The sequence below is a fragment of the Leptonychotes weddellii genome, chromosome 12 (genome assembly GCF_054177405.1).
Source record: "Leptonychotes weddellii isolate Sample4059 chromosome 12, ASM5417740v2, whole genome shotgun sequence".
Classification (NCBI taxonomy): Eukaryota; Metazoa; Chordata; class Mammalia; order Carnivora; family Phocidae; genus Leptonychotes; species Leptonychotes weddellii.
In genome coordinates, this window is record NC_138380.1 from 42776011 (window position 1) to 42799612 (window position 23602).

The 23602-nt window shown below is 41.3% G+C and overlaps 1 protein-coding gene across 4 annotated transcripts in view; it reads right to left on the minus strand.

The window, feature by feature from the left end:
* CREB5 (cAMP responsive element binding protein 5) overlaps nt 1-23602 on the minus strand; it is a 395972-nt gene that overhangs the window by 97121 nt on the left and 275249 nt on the right. For all 4 annotated transcript variants that reach the window (XM_081800341.1, XM_081800339.1, XM_081800340.1 and 1 more), the window contains one exon: nt 2901-3027. In XM_081800341.1, the coding sequence (XP_081656467.1) occupies nt 2901-3027 (127 nt within the window). The remainder of the gene's footprint in view (nt 1-2900; nt 3028-23602) is intronic.

Here is a 23602-nt window from a genome sequence, read left to right on the forward strand (position 1 = left end):
TGATTGTAAGGGGTCAGCAAGCGCCTCAGCAAGGCAACGATTTGGTGCTTATACTAATAAGGTTCTGCCCGAGTGTGCTTTGGTGAGGTGCCTAGAATTAAGAAGTCAGATGATTGAAGTGGTTTTGCTGAATACTAGGCAACATTTAGCACGGCAGGTAAAACATCCAGGTAAAGGATTTCACTCTTTTTTGAGCTTCTCCTTTCCTTCTGAAACAAATCAGGAAACGGGAGTTAAAATCTCTACAGCTCACTGGGTTTTTGAATTATAAATGAGTGTTCATATTCCCAAATTTTGGGAACATTGGACTTTCAAGATAGGAAATCACACCACCATGAAATCCTTCCTTGTTGTTCACCACATCCCCAACATCCAGCGCAGTGCTTGGCTCATAGCAGGTGCTCAACAAAAGCTTGTGGAATGAACAAATACATCATTTTGCTTCAGACCTAGGACCTTGTGCAATGTGTGGCCGGGCAGCATGCACTGCAAATCAGTTAAGGATATTACCTACACCTACAGACAGACTGACCTTTTATACCAAGGGAATCATGGTTCCCTAGGGCGGGGACTCCATGGGACGACTATGCTTAAAATGCCAGAATCTGAGCATAGGAGCAGGAGACTTGACAACAAGGATGAAAAGGCCTAGGTTTCTGGGACCAGGAACTCTTAGGGTATCTTTTTTTTTTTAGAGATTTTATGATAGTTTCATGGGTTACATTCGTGTCACTTTAAACCAAGGTTTCTCAACCTCAGCACTGTTGACATCTAGGGCCCAAATGATTCGCTTCTGGTGGGGGCTATCCTGCACATTATAGAATGCTGAACAGCTTCCTTGGCCTCTACCCACCGAGGCCAGCAGCAGCCTTCCCTCAGCTTTGACAACCAACAGCAGCATCTCCAGATAGTGCCAAACAATCGCCCCGAGTTGGAATCAGTGCTCTTAGACTGACACTTGTCACGGCAGCTGTGCATATCAGTGACATGGGTTGGGGAACTCCTGTGGGGGTGGCATCCCTGACTTTCTGTCTACACTGGCTCTTGATCATGTACCTGATCCTTTACTTCTATTCTGAAGCATCAACAGGAGGCCAAGTTGTACAATGAGATGAGATGGTGGAAACCAGCACCAGATACTTTTTTGCCAGGCCGTCTCAGCCCGTGTCCCACCTTTGTCCCTGGAAATGGTACAATTAGATGGAAAAAAAAAAAAAAAGGCACTGAAATGGTATTTTTCTGGCTAGTGGATAGAATTTATGAAAGGACACTCATTTTGGACCAGAGGGATTTAGCGTCTAAAGGAAGACAGCTTATGGTGGGAGTCTTCGTGCGCCTGGCTGGGTTGAATAAAACCTGGGCAAGGGGCGTTGGTGACAGCGCTGTCATAGCTCGTCTGAAGATGTTTCAGGTGAGCAAGGCAGGGAAAGTGTGTCAACTCATCTGTTCCTTCTGGCCCGATTTTGCAAACACTGTTTCCAGCCAGGACTGTTTCCGCCACTATTTATAGCAGGCGGGTCCATTTCTCTGAACTTGGGCCTCCCAGCCCTCATCCACCCCTGCCTCCACTCAGAAAAATCGGCAAACTGCTCAAACTTCGAGAATCTGAGCTGCTCAGTGTGAGTTGAGGTGGGGTTTGTCACAGCTGTGGGCCATTAGACAGCTGCCTTCAACTTCTTACTCTTCAGCTTTTCATCTGTAAAATGAGCGTGTCAATAATTACCGGGATTCCATTCCCACAGGATCCCGATGAGAGCGACATGAAGTGACAAATGTAGACAATCCCTTAAAAAGCGAAAATGCTCTGCCAGGCATTGTTGATACTGTTGTGGGAGGGTTTTCATTGAATTGTCGTATCATCTCTTAGGACTTCTGAGAACAACTGTGGCCCCAAGAATAAGGTCACCAGCCAGGCTCCCGAAAGGACAGGCCAGGGAGGATGAAGAAGCACAGGGAGGGGATCCTGTGGAAGAAGAGCAAAGTTTGCTCTGGAATACTCTGTATGTCCCTTCTAGGCTAATGTGTTGTTTTCAGAGAGGGGGGCTGTATTACATAATGATTAGAATGTAGACTCTTGAGTCCTGCCACCTGGATATAAATCCTTACGCTCCATCACCTACTAACTGCGACCTTAGCTAAGTTACTCGGCCTCCTGTGCCTCAGCTTCCTCGTCTGTAAAATGGGGGTAAAAACAGTGTATCCCTCACAGGTTTGTTGTGACAGTGAAAGCAGAGAATACAGTGGTATCACACAGTGGCTGACCAAGTGGGCTCTGGAGCCAGAATTCCTGGGTTCAGAACTCAGCTATGCTGCTTCTCAGCCAAGCAAGCTACCTGCCGTACTTCTCCCATTCAAACCATGGGGTAGAAATAGCACGTGCCTGACAGGATTGTTTAACATGTTGAGGAAGCGCTTACAGAGGGACTAGCACATGGTAAGCACTCAGTAAACGTTGTGAGCATGATTAACAGACTCTGATACGCAGGGACACATATTAGCAGGTATTCTGTACCATTGTTATTATTTTTGTTGTTATATTTGTCACTCTGAGTCCTGGCAAGACCACTCCCTGGTGAGTTAAGGACACTCGGTATATAGCCCACGCTATACAGACTTTGGGCTAGTCGTAAAACACTGTGTCCTTGAACAAATTCCATTCCCTGGGTGTGGCAAGTTCACTTGTCACCAGCAGGAAGATGGGGTCAGGACTCACTAAGGGAGCACTGAAGGCCGGGAAAGCCAGCCAGACGCCTAGGGACAGACAACCGAGTGCTCTCTGCAAAGTAGCACACAGCTCAGCTTTTCATCCAGAAGAAGGTGCTTTCTTTCCAGCTTAGATCTCAGCTTTTCTTTGACTGTTTTCAAAAGAGCAAGGCTCAGTGGAAGGGAGAAGCACTTACTGGCATCAAGACGGCAGAAGATCCCGGCATCGTCGGGTTGGGCAGGGTCCCAGGCATGGAGGCTGGCATGGGCTGTCTCTGTCTGTTGTGGAGATGTAGCAGAGAAGATAGAGAGCCTGGGACAGGCCTGGCAACACACAGAGAAAGCAAACATTATTCCTGATGCCCGGGGGCAGGGGGTTCACTGCCTGCTTACCCACGTCCGGAACCAGCGGGGACAACACCGTTACAGAGCACAGATCAGATCCTCTGATGGGAATCACATAATTGAGGATATTAGGGAAATAATAACAAATCAAACACAAGCCTGGCTTCCTCTGCTGCTTCCTAGTTAATATATCAAATTCCACTTCATTTCCTGACCTCTGTTATCTAACTCATGTTCAATAGTCAACAAGCCGGTAAATCTCCTGTGACCCCTGCATCTTAGGGAAGGGACTTGGGGGTGAAATCCTGTGTTTACTCAGAATTCTCTGCCCTGTGGAGGATCTTAGACCCAGAGATCTGTGTACGTTTGTTTCATCCACACTCTCCTATGCCTCTGCCTGGAAGCCCTCCTGGCTTTATTCTGGATACACGTTCACCGTCTGGATTCGTAAAGCCAACTTTATTCATGAATTCCCAATAGAAATCTGTTTTGACTTTTTCATAGTTCCCACTATGGGTGGAAACAAACAAACAAACAAAAAACAAAGCCAGGACACAGACCAAAGCAGCAGGAATGAGGCTCATGCCACGGCAGCCAGCCTTTCTCAAGCAAGTCCAGAGCCCAGCCCCCAATTACCAATCCCTCATTTTATAATGACTAGAGGTGTTAGGCTGTTTGACAGAAACTGATTTTGGCCTGACCTGCAGAACTTGGGTAAGCATTCCTCCGGGGAGTGCATAGTTTGAGCTTTTGCTTCAATTTGCCAGAGGAAAAAAAAATTTTTTTAGGACTTTAAATTGATTTAATGAGCCAGGGAATGTGTGGCTGAGGGGAAAAGGAAATTATTTGTGTTTATGAAAAATGGCAAATAAGCGACCTCCTCAGCTAAATTCTCAATCTCCTGATGCTTTTGCTCTGGGGAGCTGTATAAATGTTGAACCATTAAATTAAAGATTTAACAAATAAAACAAAACAAATAAATAAACACATCCCCTCCCCCCCAGCAGGGACCTCTGAGTCTTCCATGTTAAACTACCTTATCCTGAATGCCATAAATGAAGTTACTGCTTCCAGAATTAATGCATTTTCTTTAAAAAAAAAAAAAAAAAGAGATTCCTTCATGCTAAGTGCTGGGTAATGATTGCAGACAGAGATGTCCTGTGTGGTCCAATGCTTTTCTGTGCTTCAGGGAAGGATAGTCCCATCCAGAGTAGCATGAGAAGCCTCTCTTTGGAGCTGTGTGCCTCCCGTGACTGACTTGAGGAGAAAGTGGGGATTGAAACAGGGAGAACAATGCCAACATGCTCTTTTGCATTGTTGTTGAAATCTCAAAGATTAGGTTTTCTACCCTTTTTGCCTAACAGCTCCTTTGGGCAGAGCTAGCTATCGCAGGCACATGAATATTAGAAGGATTAATCATAAATTAGTCAATATTTATATGTTCAGGAAGTTATATAAATGAAAATATAAAAGAATATAAAACTTTTACCCAGACTCCATGTAGATGCCCACAAATGACATCCAGCTTTATGAATAGAATGTGTGTATGAATAGTTACATGGAGAGGCCAACAGAAGTAGCCTGTAACAATAAAAAGTGTTTTCAGAAAAGCAAATGCGTGTTATGGGTATTTCTTGACATGTGCCCTGGGGCCCTCTGGAGTATAGATTAACAATAGGATTAGTACGGTCTTTGAAGGTCCTTCACCTTTTACAGTTCTAGGAAACTGCTAGTTTCCGGTTGCTCCAAAATTCTATAGTAGGTTGTACTTCACTGGGTCTTAAAGCCTACCTCATTCAGAGGTGGATGGCTCCAGTCAGATAGGTATAAATGTGGTTCTGTCAACAGACAAGGTTTGCTTTATATTCTCCAGTCTTAATGTTTTGTTTGTGACCTTTGCTGGGAAGAAAATAGCTGTATGTCATCTTTAATAATGGTCAGTTCCTCCAAGTGCAAGGTTAGTAATCTGAACTGCCCTGTTTTATAAGGAGAAAGATTCACTGAGACCATCACCACAGATAGCTGTTAGTCATCTATCCATCCACTCGTCTACAGATATCCAGACAGAGACATGTACACACATACATCCATACATCCATGCATTCATATAGATACATCTAAACATACATACATACAACCTTCTACCATATGTCTTTTCCCCTAGTCACCAGGAGGAATGCTTTGGGTATAGATAGGGACAAGTGAAAAAAGACAACTGAAAACATTTTATAACGATGACTGGCCATATCATCCTCCTAAAGAAAGGGCAGCATATTATCATCATTTACATTTTGTTTCCAACATGACATATTAATGATAATCTTGGTGATCAGTTTCTATTGATGAGTCATTTTTAGAAAAGAAATCAATTAAACAATGCTTATGTGAATGGAGATGCAAAAGTAATCAAATTTAAAATGAGTTTTCATTCTTCATACAACTAGGGAAAACTCCCAGCTGGATAGAGTAGCTAGGGAATGGTATGCTTCATTTTTTTTTTTTTTTAAAGATTTTACTCATCCATTTATTTATTAGAGAGCGAGCGAGAGAGAAACAGCATGAGAGGGGGGAAGGTCAGAGGGAGAAACAGGCTCCCCGCCGAGCCGGGAACCCGACGCGGGGCCCGATCCCAGGACCCCGGGACCACGACCCGAGCCGAAGGCAGCCGCTCAACCGACCGAGCCACCCAGGCGCCCCTGGTATGCTTCATTTAATCAATGTTCTTATTAGGTCAGTTACTTCCACACCATGCATAGATGTACCGGATTTTTAAATATAAAGCATTCCTTCATTAATTAAGAAAGCTTTTCAGGGTACTGAGTTCCCTTGGAATTATAATAATTGCCTAATGATAGCAATCAAACCAATTAACAATATATACTTGAAAGAGAGATGGCTATTTGAGAACTCTGCATGTTTGGATTCTGAAAAACTTTGAATTATTGTTTTACACAGAATCTACATTTATTTCTTTGAGAGAGAGAGAGTGCACGCACACACACGCACACATGTGCACATGCAGGAGGGAGGGGCAGAGGGAGAGGGAGAGAGAATCTTAAGCAGGCCCCACACCCAGTGTGGAGCCTGACACGGGGCTTAATCTAAGAACCCTGAGATCATGACCTGAGCCAAAATCAAGAGTTGGACACTTAACTGACAGAGCCACCCAGGCACCCCTATACAGATTCTATAAATAATTTTCCCGACCCATGCTGGGAACAAAACTGCGGCATTTTCTATGCTTCTTGTTTGGGCTTTTAAAACTACAAAAACTGAAAGAAAAAAAAATCTACTCCTACTCATCGCTGGGTATACAAAGGGTTAGATTGAGGTAATTATGTAGCTTGGCCCAATAAATAATCATTTGTCCAGAATATTCTGATCATTGAAGCAAGAGTGGTATCGGAATAATTACATTAATTATCTAATTCCCTTTGTGTATATAGAAATAATTATTAACACATTGCACTTGCTTGAAACTTTTTATATTACAATTATACAGTTTCATATTTTTCAAAATATTTCACCTTCATGTGACTTGAAGCAATGCCATGTGTTGGGTAGGTCAGATTACCCCCATTTTACTCAGAGTAAGCTGAATTCAGAAACATTTAAATGTGCCCAAGATCATATGGGTCATGAAAAGAAGCAGGGCTCATATTCAACTTGCAACACAGGGCTTCCCCCATCATTCCTTGATGGCTCCCATAACTAAGTTATTATTGATTTTTTATACTAAAATAAATTCACGGTCTATTTCCTTTGATATCCACACTGCTCCCTGGACTTGGCAATGAAGCAGTAAAATTCTGCAGTACTGCTAACACGAGAAGTCTCTCATCCATGTGAAATTATGTTTTCTTCCTTTAAAAAAAGAAACACCAAAAACTTCCCAAACAACACATCAGTTAGACTCTGAAAATAAGATGGCAAATCACAGCAAAGTTGTGAAAACAAAGACCCAACAGTCTTTCTCCAGTGCAGGCTTGTTGCCATGAGCTAATAATTCCAGACTTTGAGCAAGCCGAGCCTCCTTTTTAATAACCATATGCCTCTAGGTAAAGTATTTCTACTAAAAATTATTGAGGCATGGAACAAGGTAAGATGTGTGAGCTCATGTTGGATTGTTCAATTACTAAACTGAGTCCCGTAGCATTAAGAGTTTTCCAACTTGACAGATTATTCCTCTTTATACACTTGTATAAACATACTGCTTACGGCTGAAATCTATGTAAGCTTTTCTTTCAATTAAAATGTCAAGGATGACAGACTGTGTTTTCAGTGTCCTTAACAGAATGAAAGGTACCACAGCGAGCGATTTTATGTCCTCATTTTTACCCCCAAAGGATGTTTTCCAGTCTAGGGGTGTCTGAAAAGCAAGCTCTGTGTCTGCCACTCTTTGCTCTTGGACAAGCCCAACTATCTTTTAAGGAGTGAGGGGCCAGTGATTTTGTTTGGAAGTCTCAGGAGGGTCACTGCAGACTGCTCTCCTTTCCCAGGTCTTCAAAAGATCCATGGCACCCCGGATTGCCTATTTAACTCAAGACAGATACATCTGCCAGGTACGTGGTCAGGTAAAGAGAAGAAGCAAGCAGTGAAAAAAAATTAGGTTAAAGAATTGGAAGATCAATGTTAGCATCAAAATCCAACCACAGACATCTAAGAAATCGTGAGCAGGTAATAAATAACAAAAAGGACTCGGAAGGACTTGGTGTGTGCAGAATAATATGAAAAGCTTCAAAGCAATAAAATGGAAAGAAGAGTGGGCAGGGAGCAGAGGATCCAGATGCCACTGCGATTAGAGTTTCTGACTCTGGGGGAGAGACTTTCTTCACTTTGGGGCTCTCCATTTCATCATCTGTTTAATGAATGGATCAGACTATAGGCCATCTGGAAATGCCCTGAAGCTCTAAAATTCAGATTCTAGAACTTGAAAATGAGATGTTTGTAACCTCATGAGACTGTATGTTCTATTATGATTGGGGTATTCTTCATGGCTCATTGATGAATCCACAGTGCTTCACCCAGCACCTGCAACATGGTAGGGGGTCAGTGTCTGTACTGAATGGAACGGAGTCAGTACAGTACTTAGTTCTTAATGTCAAAAATACACTTGAAATATGAATAAACCGCAAATAGAAAGTGTCTCTAAAAAGCAAGAGAAGTTGCTAAAAAGGACTTGATACATCCCAGGGGGTCCACACCTTTTCCTCATTTACATGTAACATAATTTCACACACAGACTAGAGAAAGAGTATTGCCCACTATCATTGTATTTGCTTATAAAGAGAAGTGTGCTTTCTTTTCACCTTCTTAAATGAACTATTGTGGCCTAACCTGGCACACTAGTTTCTGTCTAGGATGGGGAGACTGAAGAACTAAAGAGGGGAATACAGACTCTTAAATGTTAAGAGAAGACTGTTTGTAATGAGAAATGCTTATTCTATCATTCTTCTCCAAAGTGGAATTCAAAAATTCCTATTTTTGTAAAGAAAGAAAACTGCAGGGGCGCCTGGGTGGCTCAGTCGTTAAGCGTCTGCCTTCGGCTCAGGTCATGATCTCAGGGTCCTGGAACTGAGCCCCGCATCGGGCTCCCTGCTCCTCGGGAAGCCTGCTTCTCCCTCTCCCACTCCCCCTGCTTGTGTTCCTTCTCTCGCTTTGTCTCTCTCTGTCAAATAAATAAATAAAATCTTTAAAAAAAAAAAAAAAAGAAAGAAAGCAAACTGCAGGATAATCAAGTAGAATGTGAAACGGAAAGATAGTATAGTTAATTTCTTCCATGGGTGATAATTACATTGTAAAATGGGGTAGTAAAGGACATGGGCTCAGAAGATGGTCTGCCTAGGTTGGAATCCCAACTCTGACACTTACTAGCTGTGTGACCCTGGGCAGATTACTTGGCCTCTCTGTGCCTCAGTTTTCTATAAAATGGGATGATAGAGATATTTATCTCATGGCCTTAAATGAGTTACTACGTATTAAATACAGTTGACCCTTGAACAACGCGGGCATTAGGAACCCAGACTCCCTGTGTAGTCAAAAATCTACGTGTAACTTGAGTCTCCCCAAAATTAACTACTAGTAGCCTACTATTGACCGGCAGCCTTGCTGATAATATGAACAATCTATTTACACATATTTTGTATGTTATATATATTATAGACTATGTTCTTTCAGTAAAGTAAGCTAGAGAAAAGAAAATGTTAGGAAAATCATAAGGAAGAGATATACATTTACAGCACTATACTGTATTTACTGAAAAACATCCGCATATAAATGGACTTGTGTAGTTCAAACCCATGCTGTTCAAGGGTCAACTACATACTGAATATGTTCAATAAAATTAGTTGTTTTTGTTATTATTCTTCTGAAACCCAGACCAAACAAGAGATTAATCACTACAATCAAGGAACTGGGGCTTAAGGCTGGGATCTTAAAGTTAACACCAATCCTTCGCTTTAACTAAAGAACCACAGCCTAACGGAATGCCTATAAAAATGTCCCAAACTTCCTGCATATATGAGATATTTCTTTAAAAACCCATCAACTTTAGGGGCGCCAGGGTGGCTCAGCCGTTAAGCATCTGCCTTCGGCTCTGGTCATGATCCCAGAGTCCTGGGATCGAGCCCCACATCAGGGTCCCTGCTCGGCAGAAAGCCTGCTTCTCCCTCTCCCACTCCCCCCTGCTTGTGTTCCTTCTCTGGCTGTGTCTCTCTCTGTCAAATAAATAAATAAAATATTAAAAAAACAAAAACAAAAACCCATCAACTTTAGATTCCCAAACCCTTCTGCAGAGGCAAATGGACTCCTCTCACCCACAATTTTACAGAATTTCAAAATGATTCACACTATTTCTCAGAAAGGATCTTTGAAAATATTTCCTCAAAATGGAACCAAACTAGTTCCCCAGAGATCGGTTCTCAGTATCTTGTTTTCCCTGAAAACAATGACAAAAATCCAACAGAAGCAATAATTGGGAAAACAAGACAGCTATCTGGCCCATATTTTAAAAGACATCATATTACCCGTATCTTTTTTTGAATGAGCTCATGCTCTGCACCAAGTCTCACTGCCAAGCTCCTAAATTTGGATGGCAAATACAATATTTCCCCTTTTAACAAAAGAGGAATTTGAGACAAAGGAGTAGAAATATTTAGCCTGAGAAAAGGCACCAAAATATCAGCAGAATTCAATTAAAATATGTATTTTTCATTTCAGAGCTTTCTTAGGCTCAAGGGAGGACCTCTGGTAAAGATCTGGGACCTTCCTGCATGATTTGTATCCCTCCCCCTTCCCTCCCCTCTGCCACCACCTTTCCTTTGATGACACAGACAATTGGGTGTCTGGGGAGAGAATTTTGCCTTTGTATCTGTACCCTCGCCCCATCCTTCCTAAAAAGCTAGTAAAACAGCCTAATGAAAAAGAGCAAATTCTCTAGCTCATCAGAGATACCAGAAAGCTTGGCTCCTTGTGACAGAACTTGACATGGCTCCAAGGCCATCACACCCTGTGGCCCCTCACTGCTGCCTAGCTCATGGCCCTGGGCCCCACACCAGTGCCATCGCTGACTTCCTTCAAGCTTCATAGCATCGCCACCTTCCTTTCTGCCACAGCCTTGAATGTAAGTAATCCTTACCACCTTCTCTGGGCAACCACACCGGGTCAGGGCCTTTTCTGGAGCGCTCTCACCCTGCATTCTTCCTAGTAACACTTTCTCACCATTTATTCAATCAATGAATAAATCAAAAATCAAATTAAGCATCTAATACAAGTCAGGCTCTGTACACACTCATTTCAGAGTGGAAAAGCAGTTTGGCAAGTTAGGTCATTTGCCTAGCAATTCATTTACAAATTCACAATTTGTGACAATATGATGAAAAACAAAATAGATGTGTTTCACGATCTCTCGGAGGTTACTACCTCAGCTCCCCTGTTATAATTCTTCAACGATTTTGAGTGATTTTTTAAAATGCCTCTGCTCCCAACTAGACAATAAACTGCGTAAGTGAGAGATTGTGTCTGCTCTGTTTTTAGTAATGCAGATACTTTAGAAATGTAAGGAAGTGCATGGTACCTAGCAGGTGTCAATAAATACTCTTGAATTCATAAGAACAGAGATACTGAGGATCTCTTCAATTGGCAAAAGACATTGCAAGAACAGGGTTCAATAAATTATCTTTGCTAACTAATGAGAAGAACTTAATTGATCTACAAGTCATAAGTGAAACTCCAATTTACCTTAACAGCCTAATATAACCATTTCTGTTCTTGAAAAGCATAAATGCTTACCCCCAAGATAATCTGTATTTTTAGCAGTGCCCCTTAGATTAAACACAAGCTTTCTGATGAGTTCTAGACCCACTTGTTTTTGCACCGATTAAATTAATTTCCATTTGAAATTATATTCTAGGCATTTCATAAGAAAAGGCCAAGAACAATTCAGGAACACTCATCTGCCTCCAATCTATATAATGTTTTAAAAATTGGATGCCTGCCCTGCAATAAGGCTGTACTTTATAACGTTCAGAGCTCTGGGCTCGGAGGTACCAGTTACACCCACAGCACGGCCAACTAAACATCTCGTTTCTGCTTTGCACTGACTTATCGATATTGACAAGAACACTTTTGTAATCATTATCACCAGGGGTGCTGGAAATTAAATTTAGCACGCAAGATAAATTTAGGCCTCCTTTTTTATCAATTCTATACTACTGCTGCTTTTATTTTATAGATGTAGTATCTGATATCTTGGAAATGTAACTTCTTTTTCTTTAAATAAAAGCCTGGCTGCGAGAGAGCCAATGGTAGTCATAAAATGTAGCACAGCTAACAGAGCTGCATCCTGCTGGAGCCTGCGCTGGGTTTTATAGCATATACACTGTATCTACTCAGGCACAGGAGATGTTTACTAGCGCTTTCAAGTGTTTTAAACAGAGAGAGCAGGAATAGAAAGGGAGATGTAAATTTATGGCCATTCTGTTAAGACTATTAAATCAATCTCTTTTTCTCCCCCTCTTTAATGACTGATTTCTGCACCATTAATCTGAATTAGTCATGCAGTCAGCCTGATTCATTTAAGTTAACCAAAAACACGGTTGGATTGGTTTCTGATGTACTGTTGTCACCAAAAAAAAAAAAAAAAAAAGTCCGTTTTCAAAATCTGATATTTTTCCCTTGTAAAGAGCTAACGGCTCTTTTAAAAGACCCTTTATAAAAGACCCTAAATGCCTGAACAGTTTGGCTTTCGCCATGGGTCAGGCTCAAAGACATGACGAGATGGCTTTTCAATTAGCCAATAACTTCTCAGTTGCGTCAATTATTCATAAACTGACACTTAGAAAAGGCAAGTAAATGCAGATCAAAAGACATGAAATAAACGACGATTTTGAATGCAGTCTCAAATAAATGATATACATCCGATTGGCTGGGGAAAATTTTTTCTTTATAGAGACGTATCTCTAAGTAAAATTTCTTCCTGTTTCTAAGTCGTTAATAAGCTTCCTCCTTGCTTCATAAGGACAAATAAGGAGCCCTCTGATTATGAGCCTTGTCATTTGCATGTGATTGCTGCTTGCATTCATTCACCATCAATGAATAATTCATGGAAACATTCACTAACACACTTGTCTGGATGTTCTGTAGGGGCAGAGCTCCCCGAGCTTACAAACACCCGCCCCCACCCCAACTCTTAAGTCAGCAATTCTGTTTTGCTTTCTTCTGGACTCGCGGCTTGTCAGTTATCATCTTTTAATGAGTAAGTCATGGTGGACTCCACACCCTGTACAGTCGCCCCATACCTATGATCCAAATATATGGCATCATTTTGCAGCTGAAGGACAAAAGCTCCAATTGCAAAAGACTTCAGCAAAAACAGAAGGGCTCTAGAAAAGATCATCTGGACAACCTCTATTCATCCTTGCACTTTGCAAGTTCTCCCTCCTGGGTCACCCCCACTAATGCCTTTACCTAACCTCTTCCTGAAGCTCAAGGCAGGGTCTCTTAGACAGTCTTCAAGTACCTGTCCCGGGAGACCCAATTTATAACACTCTCCACCCAGCCACTTGCCAGGATTATTTCAGCTCCTTAGGAGGAGGCGCTAGAAACTATTAGCTCCACTGGCAGGAGAGGGGATGTGTCGGTGATGCAGGAGGAGGGGCTTAGGCCGGCTGTGACCACAGGCAGGGACACAGGCTGCTAAAAGCCCGATTCCTCAGGTTCTGTTCTTAATGATAAAGTGACGCCCAGTGCTGAGACGGTAACTTGTCCTCCAAGGAAACACAACAAGGAAAGAGGCATTGCTTCAAGGCTCAGCAAACTCCTCACGGGGTTACATCCTGACAGACAGCCGCCAACTCTAAACCGTGGCTGTAATCAAATAACCAGAAACTGTAGGAGAGGGTGTGAGAGCCTAAAGAAAGCCTTGTCAGGCAGGGCTGAACACGATGTGGGCAGGGGGGAGGGAAGGGGCCGGGGGAGGGGTAGAGAACTTGGAGAAGGCTCCGAAGACGCACGGAGAAATACTGAAAGGCCAGAAGGGAAAACCTAAATGGAAAAGCAAAAGCAACAAGACCGGGAGATGACGAGAGCAGGCTTCAAGTTTCCAAATTACTATATTCAGAGAATGGTGACCAGTTACTCTCAAAGCCAACCAAAGCAGAATAATAACTGTAGTAAAACAGCAACACGTGGGATTTACGTTAGAAGAAAGAGTATCTCCCAAGAACGAATAGTGTAAAACAATTAAATGGCTTACTGAAGTTTTGGAATTTCCTCTTACTGGGCTCTTAAAAAATAGATTCGTCCCCGTCTGGCTGGGTTTCTAGGGAGGAGGACGAGGAACTGGCAGACTTCTCCTCGTCCTAAATTAGGTCTATTATTTTCACTTATTCCAGTCAGAGTGGCTGACAGAAATGATAGAGATAAGGCTGGCTGCCATCATTAACCAGTAAATCGAATAAAGCAGCCTTGTGTGGCTGACAAGGCGCAGGCTTTGGGCCGCCTGCTGGCCCCATCACGGCCCCTGAGTGTGTGATCTGTACAAGTCCTTTAATTTCTCTGTTCTCTCATCAGCAAAGACAGGGTTATACTGCCCACTTCCTAAGTATGGTGTGAGGGTGCTCTGATAATCATATAGGAGATAATATCTTGCATGTGTTTGGCCCCTGGAAGATGATCGATGTATATTCTATTTGAGAGATGATTAATCTATTTTAGAAGATAAAATTATTGCTAGTGTCATTTTACAGTACAAAGTGAAATGATATGGTTCTCAATTTTAGGGTGAAGTAGTTTGGAAAAAAGACCCAGAAATGTCCAGCCTCTCTGAGGGATCTGAGTGTCTTTAGTATCACTGTGAGACCTGGTATCTTGTGGTGCATCATCTTCTCAGGAAAACCTGCTCTGATTTCTCCAGGCCAAGCTGATCCCTGCTCTGTGTTCTCACAGCCATGTACTAATATCTCCACCAGACTGGAGAGAGAGTATCACAAAACACAAAGCTTAGCACATAATAGGAGCCTTGTAGAGGTTTGTTGAATGACTTAATGAGGTTACCTCACTGTACATGGTCTCTCATTTCCCAGCAGTAGTACCCCAATGATACATCCATGACAGGCTTCTTATTAAGGGTCATGATAACTTGAAACACTATCCTGAAGGGACAGTTGACTTGAGCAAGGGGGTGGGGGGAGGGGCAGAGTTTCTAGGAAACTTGTATCCTCCTTGAGCAACATTTCCTGAGCTACCTTTCAAGTTCTCCTACTTTGCAGCAGCACTTATCATGAGCTAAATTGATATTAATCTCAAACACTTAATAAAATAATAGCAATAAAGTTCATAATAATGATACTTGGCATTTACTTTGCACTTTGCATCCGAGGATCTCTCAAAGGGCTTTGCAATTTTCAAAGCTACTCGTGGGCTGGACACACAAGCAAAGAAGCCATTGCGTATAGCTTCCCTGTGGACAGAGTCGGTTCTATTATGACGTTCTGAGGTTGAGACAGTGGCCGTGCTATGTGTATAAACATACCCACTATCCACAAACACCCCCAGATATCTACATGCTAAGAGGCAAAAGTGATAAACAGACGTTAGGTTCCAAACACATTTTTATCTGTACCAGTCGGGTCAAACCTTGGAGTGCAGATTTGTGTTTTGATAGACTTGTTTTATTATGGTAAGTCTTTCAACCCCCTCTTGGTGTATTTATAGGTATAATTGGAAATTCCATGTCTGTTCTTTAAATGCATAAAGTTTTAAAGGGCTTATTTTCCTTTTTAGTTCATTTAGTTCAAAAAAGGAAATTTTGCTTAGGCTTAAACATACAGGAGTTTATACATAAAGCATCTCTTCTAAGGCACTTTTCCCTTCCTTGGTGGCCTTGCATTTGCCAAAAAGAGTGACTTGCTCAGTTTCCCGTATTATTCCCCAGACAGCCCTATTCCTACTTCCAAACAAATGTGGTATTTGGGGTTTCAAGTTTAAAATGTAATTTGGTATCATTTCAGATGTCTTCCTACAGCTTAATAAACATCTTCCCCAGAGGGACTTGGGATCTGATTTTAATTTGTGGTAGGGTTATGGTCACAGTAAATGTCAATTTTAGCTATCGACAATAAGCCTGACTAGAAATAGAAATTGTATGTGAATGACAGTACATTTATAGGATATGTGGCATATTATGTTTGCTCATGGTTGAGTGTTCCCCAAGAAATCCCTTCACTGGTCTGTGACGAAAGTCTGGTTTCTCTTCAGGCCTCTGAATATCAGCCACTCATCAGAAGAGAATGTGTCGATCTGAAGATCATAAAAAGATTCAGTGAAGTAACCGAGCCCTTCATGGTATGGCTTTGAATCCTAATACCCCAGCAAACATGGCCCTGCCTCAGCCACTGGTGTGCATGGTGATCCTGGGCTGTGTTCTCAAGACCTCCTCAGAGTTTCTGTTCCTTCACGTATAAAATAAGGTGGCTCAGCCAATGATCTTCAAGGACCTTTCCCACTCTAAAGTTTATATAATTGGGTATGATCAAGAATGGGTAAGCTGACTTATGGAGAGGCCCAAACTTCAGTAGGGGGTGAGTTTTCCTCAAAGGTGGGAACAAATGGGTAATTTGTCACTGGCCTCTCTTGGACATTCCCTTTCCTTGAACAAAAGGCAGGTTCCAAAGATCACTGAGTACCTGTAACATTTAGCCAAGTAGGGCATGAACCAGGCGTGCTGAAGGGTAAGAGAGGGGGGTAGTTTATTCTCACACATGAACAATGATCCTTTTAATAGCATAAAATAAAGGTTTCACTCCTTTGTGCACCAGAGTTAGTCACTTATTATTAAACAGAATCACATTCTTTAGGAGAGGTAGGTCAGGTCCTCAAATAAGCAGTTCTGTCTGTTCAGTGGGGTGCCATCAGGCCCATTGGGATTGGAAAAAAATTGGGCATTCTGAGAATGACAAAAGTCCTCCAAGTCTGAGAGCTGCCAGGAAAAACATTTTCACTATTGAGTAGTAAATGCTACCTTGCCCTACCTACTAAAGAGCTAGGATAACATTCCCTAAGTGCTTATGTTAAGCCCTATGGCTGATCGTGTCCGTGGTGCCTGGGATGGTTAATTTTATGGGTCTGCTTGACTGGGCCATGGCATACACAGATAGCTGGTTAAACATCATTTCTAGGTGAAGGTATTTCTGGAAGAGATCAGCATTTGAATGGGTGAACTGAGTAAAGCAGATTACCACCGCCCCTGCCAGAGGGGTGAGTGGGCATCATCCAAAGTGACGTAGGCATCACCCAACCTATTGAGGTTCTAAATAGAATTTTTTTAAAAAGGAGAAAGGTTGAATTCTCCCTCTTTCTCTTTCTCTCTGTCTGATTGAGCTGGAACATCAGCCTTCTCCTGCCCCTGGACTGGAATTTATACCATCAGTACTCTTGGTTCTCAGGCTTTTGGACTTGGCCTGAAATTTGTTTCACTCACTGGCTTTCCTAGGACTCCAGCTATCAGACAGCAGATAGTAGGACATCTCAGCCTCCATAATTGGCATGAGCCAATTCCTTATAATAAATCATATACGATTATATATTATAACAAATTTTATATATTTTTAACATTATATATATATTTTCCATATCCTATTGGTTCTTTTCCTCTGGAGAACCCTGAGTAATACAGTGCCTCCTTTTCTTTAGAAAGTGTCCTATATTTCTTTAAATACATTTGATAGCAGTGAATTAGTGGAATCTAGGCATTAACTTTGACATCCCTCATCTACTTCCAATCATTCACTAAGTTCTATCTACTCCACCCCCAAAATAGACCTGGAATCCATCCACTTGGCTCCATCCCCACTACCAAGATCCTAGTCCAAAACATTATGTTCTCTCACTTGGTTTTTCCAGCAATTTCTACCTTCAGTTTCACTCCTCTCCAATCCAGCCTCTGCATTATAGCCAGAACGATCTCCATAAACCAATGATCTAATCATGACGTTTCCCTACTCAACATTTTTCCATGGCTTTCCTCAGCATTTGGAATTTAATAAAATCATCTCTTAAATGTTCTACCTCTTGATATCTATAGTACTACTTTCTAATCTGACTTGATGTGCTTCACCCACCCTGGCATTCATTCACTCCCTAGGATGTGCAAAGCTCTTTCCTACCCCAGGGCCTTAATATGTCCTATTGCCTTTGCCTGGAAAGGTTAGCCATCTGCTCTTCTGTTGACCAGCTCTTATTCATCCTTAGGTCTCAGTTTAAACATCACTCTCTTAAAATGTTCTCTGACCCCAAATCAGAGGTGCCTCTAATTTAGAGGGTCTTGTAGCTCTGTGTGCTTTTCCTTCATGCAATGTCTAAAAATATGTTTATAGATATGATTATTATTTAGTGTCAATCTTTTTTTTAAAAAAATATTTATTTATTTATTTGAGAGAGAGAAAGAGAATGGGGAGAGGGGCAGAGGGAGAGGGAGGGAAGCAGACTCCCCACTGAGCACAGAACCCAAAGCAGGGCTCTCAATCTCAGGACCCTGAGATCATGATCTCAGCCAAAATCAAGAGTTGGACACTTAACCAACTGAGCCACCCAGGCACCCCTATTTAGAGTTAATCATTATCATTATGCTCCTACCTCCCTGATGGCAGGGACTATATATCTTTTAATTGCCAGAGGTAAAGTCGTTCTGATTTCTTTTCCCATTGGGAAAATCTGGAGAAGAAAGGAGAATACCATAATATAGCTGAAAAGAGTTCTAAAAGTTAAGAGGATTGATCTAACATAAGTTAGTACCATGGTATTTGCCTACATGCTATTAGTAAATAGATCTTTCTGCCTTTCTGAAGCTGGGGGCTATTTCTTTTGAAAAGCACAAAAGCAAAAATGCCAAATGGAAATGTCCATTCCAGGGCTTATAATTTTTGCTTTAGGTCAATGTTGAAGCATTCAACTGTTCTTATGACAGTTAAGTGTTTTCCATTTTTGCCAATGGTTTCAATTGTTGAGGCTCTCCAGAAGGGTCAAAACCCATAACTTTTATGTAAGGTTCCCAAGCATCGAATACACATGCCAAGAAAACCTCTTTAGTTAAAACAGGGCATGAAGAACTATAGTTATAAGTGCCTTGGACTGCTTTCCTTATAAGGCAGAACACTGAAAAAAGATCTTCTGTTTTTTTACTCAAAAACAAAGTAAACAAAATCAATGATTTCAAAGTCCAGTGTGGCTGAAGAGAATTCATTTTCTTAATATGGTGTGGGCTCAGGAGTGATGGGGAGAGAGCGGACATACAGGAATGACTGTCTACTGCAGGCTTCTGGCAAACTTTTTGGCCTATTGGTTCACAGCCAGTGTTTTTCTTCATAAATGAATTCCACATCTTTATTAAGTTAAGTATTTCTTTTTTTATTATTATTTGAAACATACTTTAAATATTTTGTTTTATGACGTCCTGGAAATTGATACAATTCCTTCCAGATCAAGGAAGATGGAAAAATCAATTACTTTTTTTTTACACTGACAGTGAGTACACAAAAATTATGCCCCAATTTATCCATTACTATGAATATCATTTGACATCATGTGTGAATGACACAAGACCGCCAGAATGAAAGGTGTCTTTCCGATTAGATGAATCAGTTATTTTCACAGAAAAGCCCTAATGGTTACTAAATAGAAATACACCCCTAGTGTGACTTGATTTGTAGAATACTGTCTAGTAAGAATTATAGATTTTAAATTACAATTGATCTTTTATAAGAAAAATCCTTGCAAGAACAAATCAAAAGACATCAAAAGCCTGAAGTGAGCATCTGATGTCAGATCTTTTACACAAACAAGTTACAGTTTGCAATCCAGAAACTGAATTTTATTAAAATGAATTTTATCTGACATGGATGGAATTTCAAAGTTGGCCCATTTACAGATGAGTTAATTGGCTTTATCCAAAAATGGAGGAATTTTTAGGGTTCTTTAAATCACGAGAATTGTTGGTTCAGAATGGAGAGGAGGACTGGAGAAAAAAATGAAGCCCAGCCCTTAGCAGAAACTAGAGTTGCTTTCCCCACTCTTCAAAACCAAGTTCTCAAAACCTCCTAATGGGTTTCACTGTTTTCTTTCCCGTGCTTATCATAATCAGGCTACCACACATTTGCATCCCTAATGGACCCTTTTCAAAAGTGTGTTGACATTTCAGTAGGTTTTGAATAGCTCTTAATGCTTCTCTCAATTTGGTCAGGTGCCCACAGATCTCCTTATATGGGTCTCAACATATAGACTGTCTGCTTTACTCATGGGTTGTTGTTTTTTTTTTTTTTTTTTCTAATCCCTGGGAACCTATCTTAATTATACTCTTAAAAAAGTGAAAACTCAGAAGTCAGATGACTCAGAAAATGAGCATCTAGCTGGATATCCATACGCAGGGCAGCATCTTAACTACATCTGTGAACTCACACACAAGTCAGAGGTATCATCCCTTGTGCAGTAAATTCACTTTTTTGAGCTTCTATTTTTGTCGGAAGGAAATAGATATAAATAAGACCATCAAAATAAACATAGGTTAGGGGAGAAATTTAAAATCAGGCAGGGAGCTCTTCTGGGCAAGAACTACACTGCACTTTACTCCTTGCATTTTCTACAAGAACTAAGAACCCAGAGGGCTTGCAGAAAGGCAATTTCAGTCCCACCTACTTTCTGTGGCTTCAATAAAAAATATGATCCAACAGAAACACAACTAAAATTATTTTTTTAAGTTTTTTTTTTAAACATTTACTCAGCTCCTGCTATGTTTCGGGAATAGGGGCTGCGAGTGAATAAAAGATCATCCCTGCCCTTAAGAAATTCATCATCTATTAAGAGAAACAGACAAGGCATGGAAGTCAGGGCAGGGGTGTAATGGGAGAACCCCTCCCCCAATGATATCTAATACTATGGGGGCTTGGTGGGGGGAGAGGTCCTGGAAGAGGAAACGCAAGAACTGCTTCAGGAAAGATGAGATGTTAGCTCTGCACTGCATGTACCCACACGTGTGTGTGTCGCGGGGGGGGGGGGGGTGCGGAATTGGTGGTAGGGGCCCCGGCCTGAGTTAACCATCTGTGCAAGGCAGGTTGTTAAAGTACATCAACACAGGCCGAAAAGATAGTAAATAATTACTGTGGCTCATAGCTTAACATGAGATGAAAATAATCTCTTTGGAAGGTAACAATCCCTACGTAGAAATACATGCTATCTGATGTGTGTTCACTCAGCCTGATCGCCTTGTAAAGGCCAGATTGGGAACTACATATATTTAGAATTTTTTACACTGACTTTCCAGTATTTTCTGTAGGTGGCTGAGTTACAAACTATGAGAACCATTTGATAGGCTATACTGCACAATTTGATCCTTTTTGAATTAAGGAGCAGGGGAATAAGGGGAGAAAGAGGTTTGGGTAAGTGGGAGGGAGGTATTGGGAGCTCTGGGCAGGGGCTCAGCATTTTTCAGAATCAAAGGAGTCCTTCTTGGCCCTATTATCTTACATTAAATTGCGTTGGAAAAGGTAAAAATGCGGCTAGAATTTGGCCCTAGTTTTTCTGATTCTGAAGCCTTTTCCAAGACAGAAATTTGGTATCATTTGAGCTTTCTCTCCCAGATTTCTAGTTTTCATTTCTTACCTTGAGCTCAATAAACATAGATGGGCACGAAATGGATGTATATTTTAACCATCACTTTTACGTAGCATTTTCATCAGAGGTGCTGAAAGTAGTTTTCTGTGTTTTTTGTGACTTTTACTCTCCCGTTTGGGTACTCTTCTTTCAACAAATTAATTTTGGCTCCTAGGGAGGAAGGTCCTACCTCAGAGCACTGTGTCAGATGCTGCACTAACAAAATAATAGATCTGCCCATTACTTCCAGCATAGAGTTAAAACATATAGATTTAAAGATAGGGTTTGTTTGGTTTTGGTTTTGGTTTTTTTGGTGGGTTTTTTTGGTCTACATAACTTGAAACCTTTTGAAAAGTACATTGTTGTCCCTTCGTTTCTAAATCGATATTGGCAGTCACTGAATGCACCCTTTCTTTCAAAGGAAAGAAAGGAAGGAAGAGAGGAAGGAAGGAAGGAAGCAGGCAGGCAAATCTTGGTGATCCTGCCTAACTATGAAGAGGAAATAAGGGCATGAGACAAGGTAGCTTCAGAGAGTGGGTGGCCCAACCCACGCCTTCCCATCCAGATTCTTGCTCTCACTTTCTTGCAGCTCCTTCAAAACCCACTCCTTCTGAGCTTTTGCATATGAAAAATGAGGCTGTAAAAGTGTCAGCGGGCTTTTGACTAGCTAGTAGTAAGAGCTAGTAAAAGATAATTGGAGGCCATTTCATCTGTAAGATGCACAACTCTCCCCAGATCAATCCCTGGGTCCTTAATCTGTTGCTCCTGAGTTTCCTCATGCCAGCAAGGATTCTGAAGTTGTGGAGAAGCTCTAAAACAGCTTATCAAATAAAGAAGCTGTAACAGAATTCAAGTTTCCAAGACAATTCCCTGCAACTTGAAAACCTCAACCAATGCCCTGCTTCTATAATATACAGCATTTCCACACTGCGGCTCTTTTAATAAACCAATGGCTATTTCCCTTCAATCTGTTTGCTTTTAGTGGGCTTTCTCCCCTCTCCAAAGAAGCTGGAATTATACTGTCAGACAAATGACTAGAATAACTGTGCACTGCTCTAGACACCAATGAATAAAATATATCAAATACTGCATATCCCTAGAGTGTATTATTCCATTTAGAAAATGGTATAATTGACTTTCGGTAGTATAGGGGGAAAAAATCCAAGTATTTTTTAGTTGTAGGGCTATTTTCTGGTAATTGCCTGACTTGAAACTTTAGTTTGTCAATCAGACAGTTCTCTGAGCCCCATAAATGCCTTTTTTTTTCTTTTGGTGGGGGTGGGGTGGGAGGTTATTGAAGGAGAACTAAGAAAATGGCTAAGCCCCACGGGCCCTTTTTCTTGTCATAAAGTTGTTGTCAAAAAGATTTGCTATTATGTCTGGGATGGGTGAACTCTGTGGCATTTTGCGTTCAGTAAAAATGTCTCAAACCATTTTTCAAACATTTTGAGGTTTGGCAAAAACCTGAAATCCATCTTGCCAAGCACTTTCCCCCCTTAATTCTTAAACCCATGTGTCTTTCAAGGGAAATTTAATCCGTATGTTTCTGATTCATTTACACTTAACTCATCAAAATGGTGTTTTGTAAGAGCTATTTGATGTTCAAGAAGTCTTATGAGCTTCTCTTTTTATAAGTCTGAAAAGCCTTTCTTTCTGAGAACCAGAAAATTGCATTTTACCAGCTGTAAACCAAATGATTTGAGCTGTGTTAAAAATCAGGAACCTGCTGAATTTAGGAGGCAAGGAAAAAGCAGACACAATGACATAAATAAATGTCCTCACATGTTTGCCTGCTCACATATCTCCTGAAGACCTTTCAAAAACTCCCTCTTTCCCCGAAGAAGCCCAGCCCATGGGGCCCAAGAACAAGCTATAAAGCTGAAGCAGGAAAGAACAATGGTCCGAGAGCAAAACTTCCCATTGATTCTGAAGATTTCCAATAGAGAATCCTAGCTCAGAATCAACAGAAGTGAAACCTGGTGTGTTCCATTAGATAAATCTATTACCTAGGAGATAAAATGATCATTGAATTCCAGGACTAGAGGGACTTAAGAAATTTCTAGCCTAGTATTGTTCAGATTGTGTCCCAAGGGCTCCTGGGAGGAGGTGCGAGGGTGACTTAAGGGAGCAGCTGTGGGCCAGTCGGGGCTCTGTTTTCTATACTTGGCTTCCACATTAAGACATTTTTACAGAAAGTACTCTGAGAGTAAATTCAATTTAAAAACAAATACCTTAATTTTATATGGGGAAGGAATCTCGGAGTTGGGACAGGCCTGGCCATATGACCCAGGTCTCCTGACCTTTGTCCTGCATTCTTGCTATGTATCCGCTATACCAGTGCTTTTCCAACTCTGGATGTAGTTCCTTGGTGGGTCAATTGGTGAGAAATTGGTGAAATCAGTTTAATCTGACA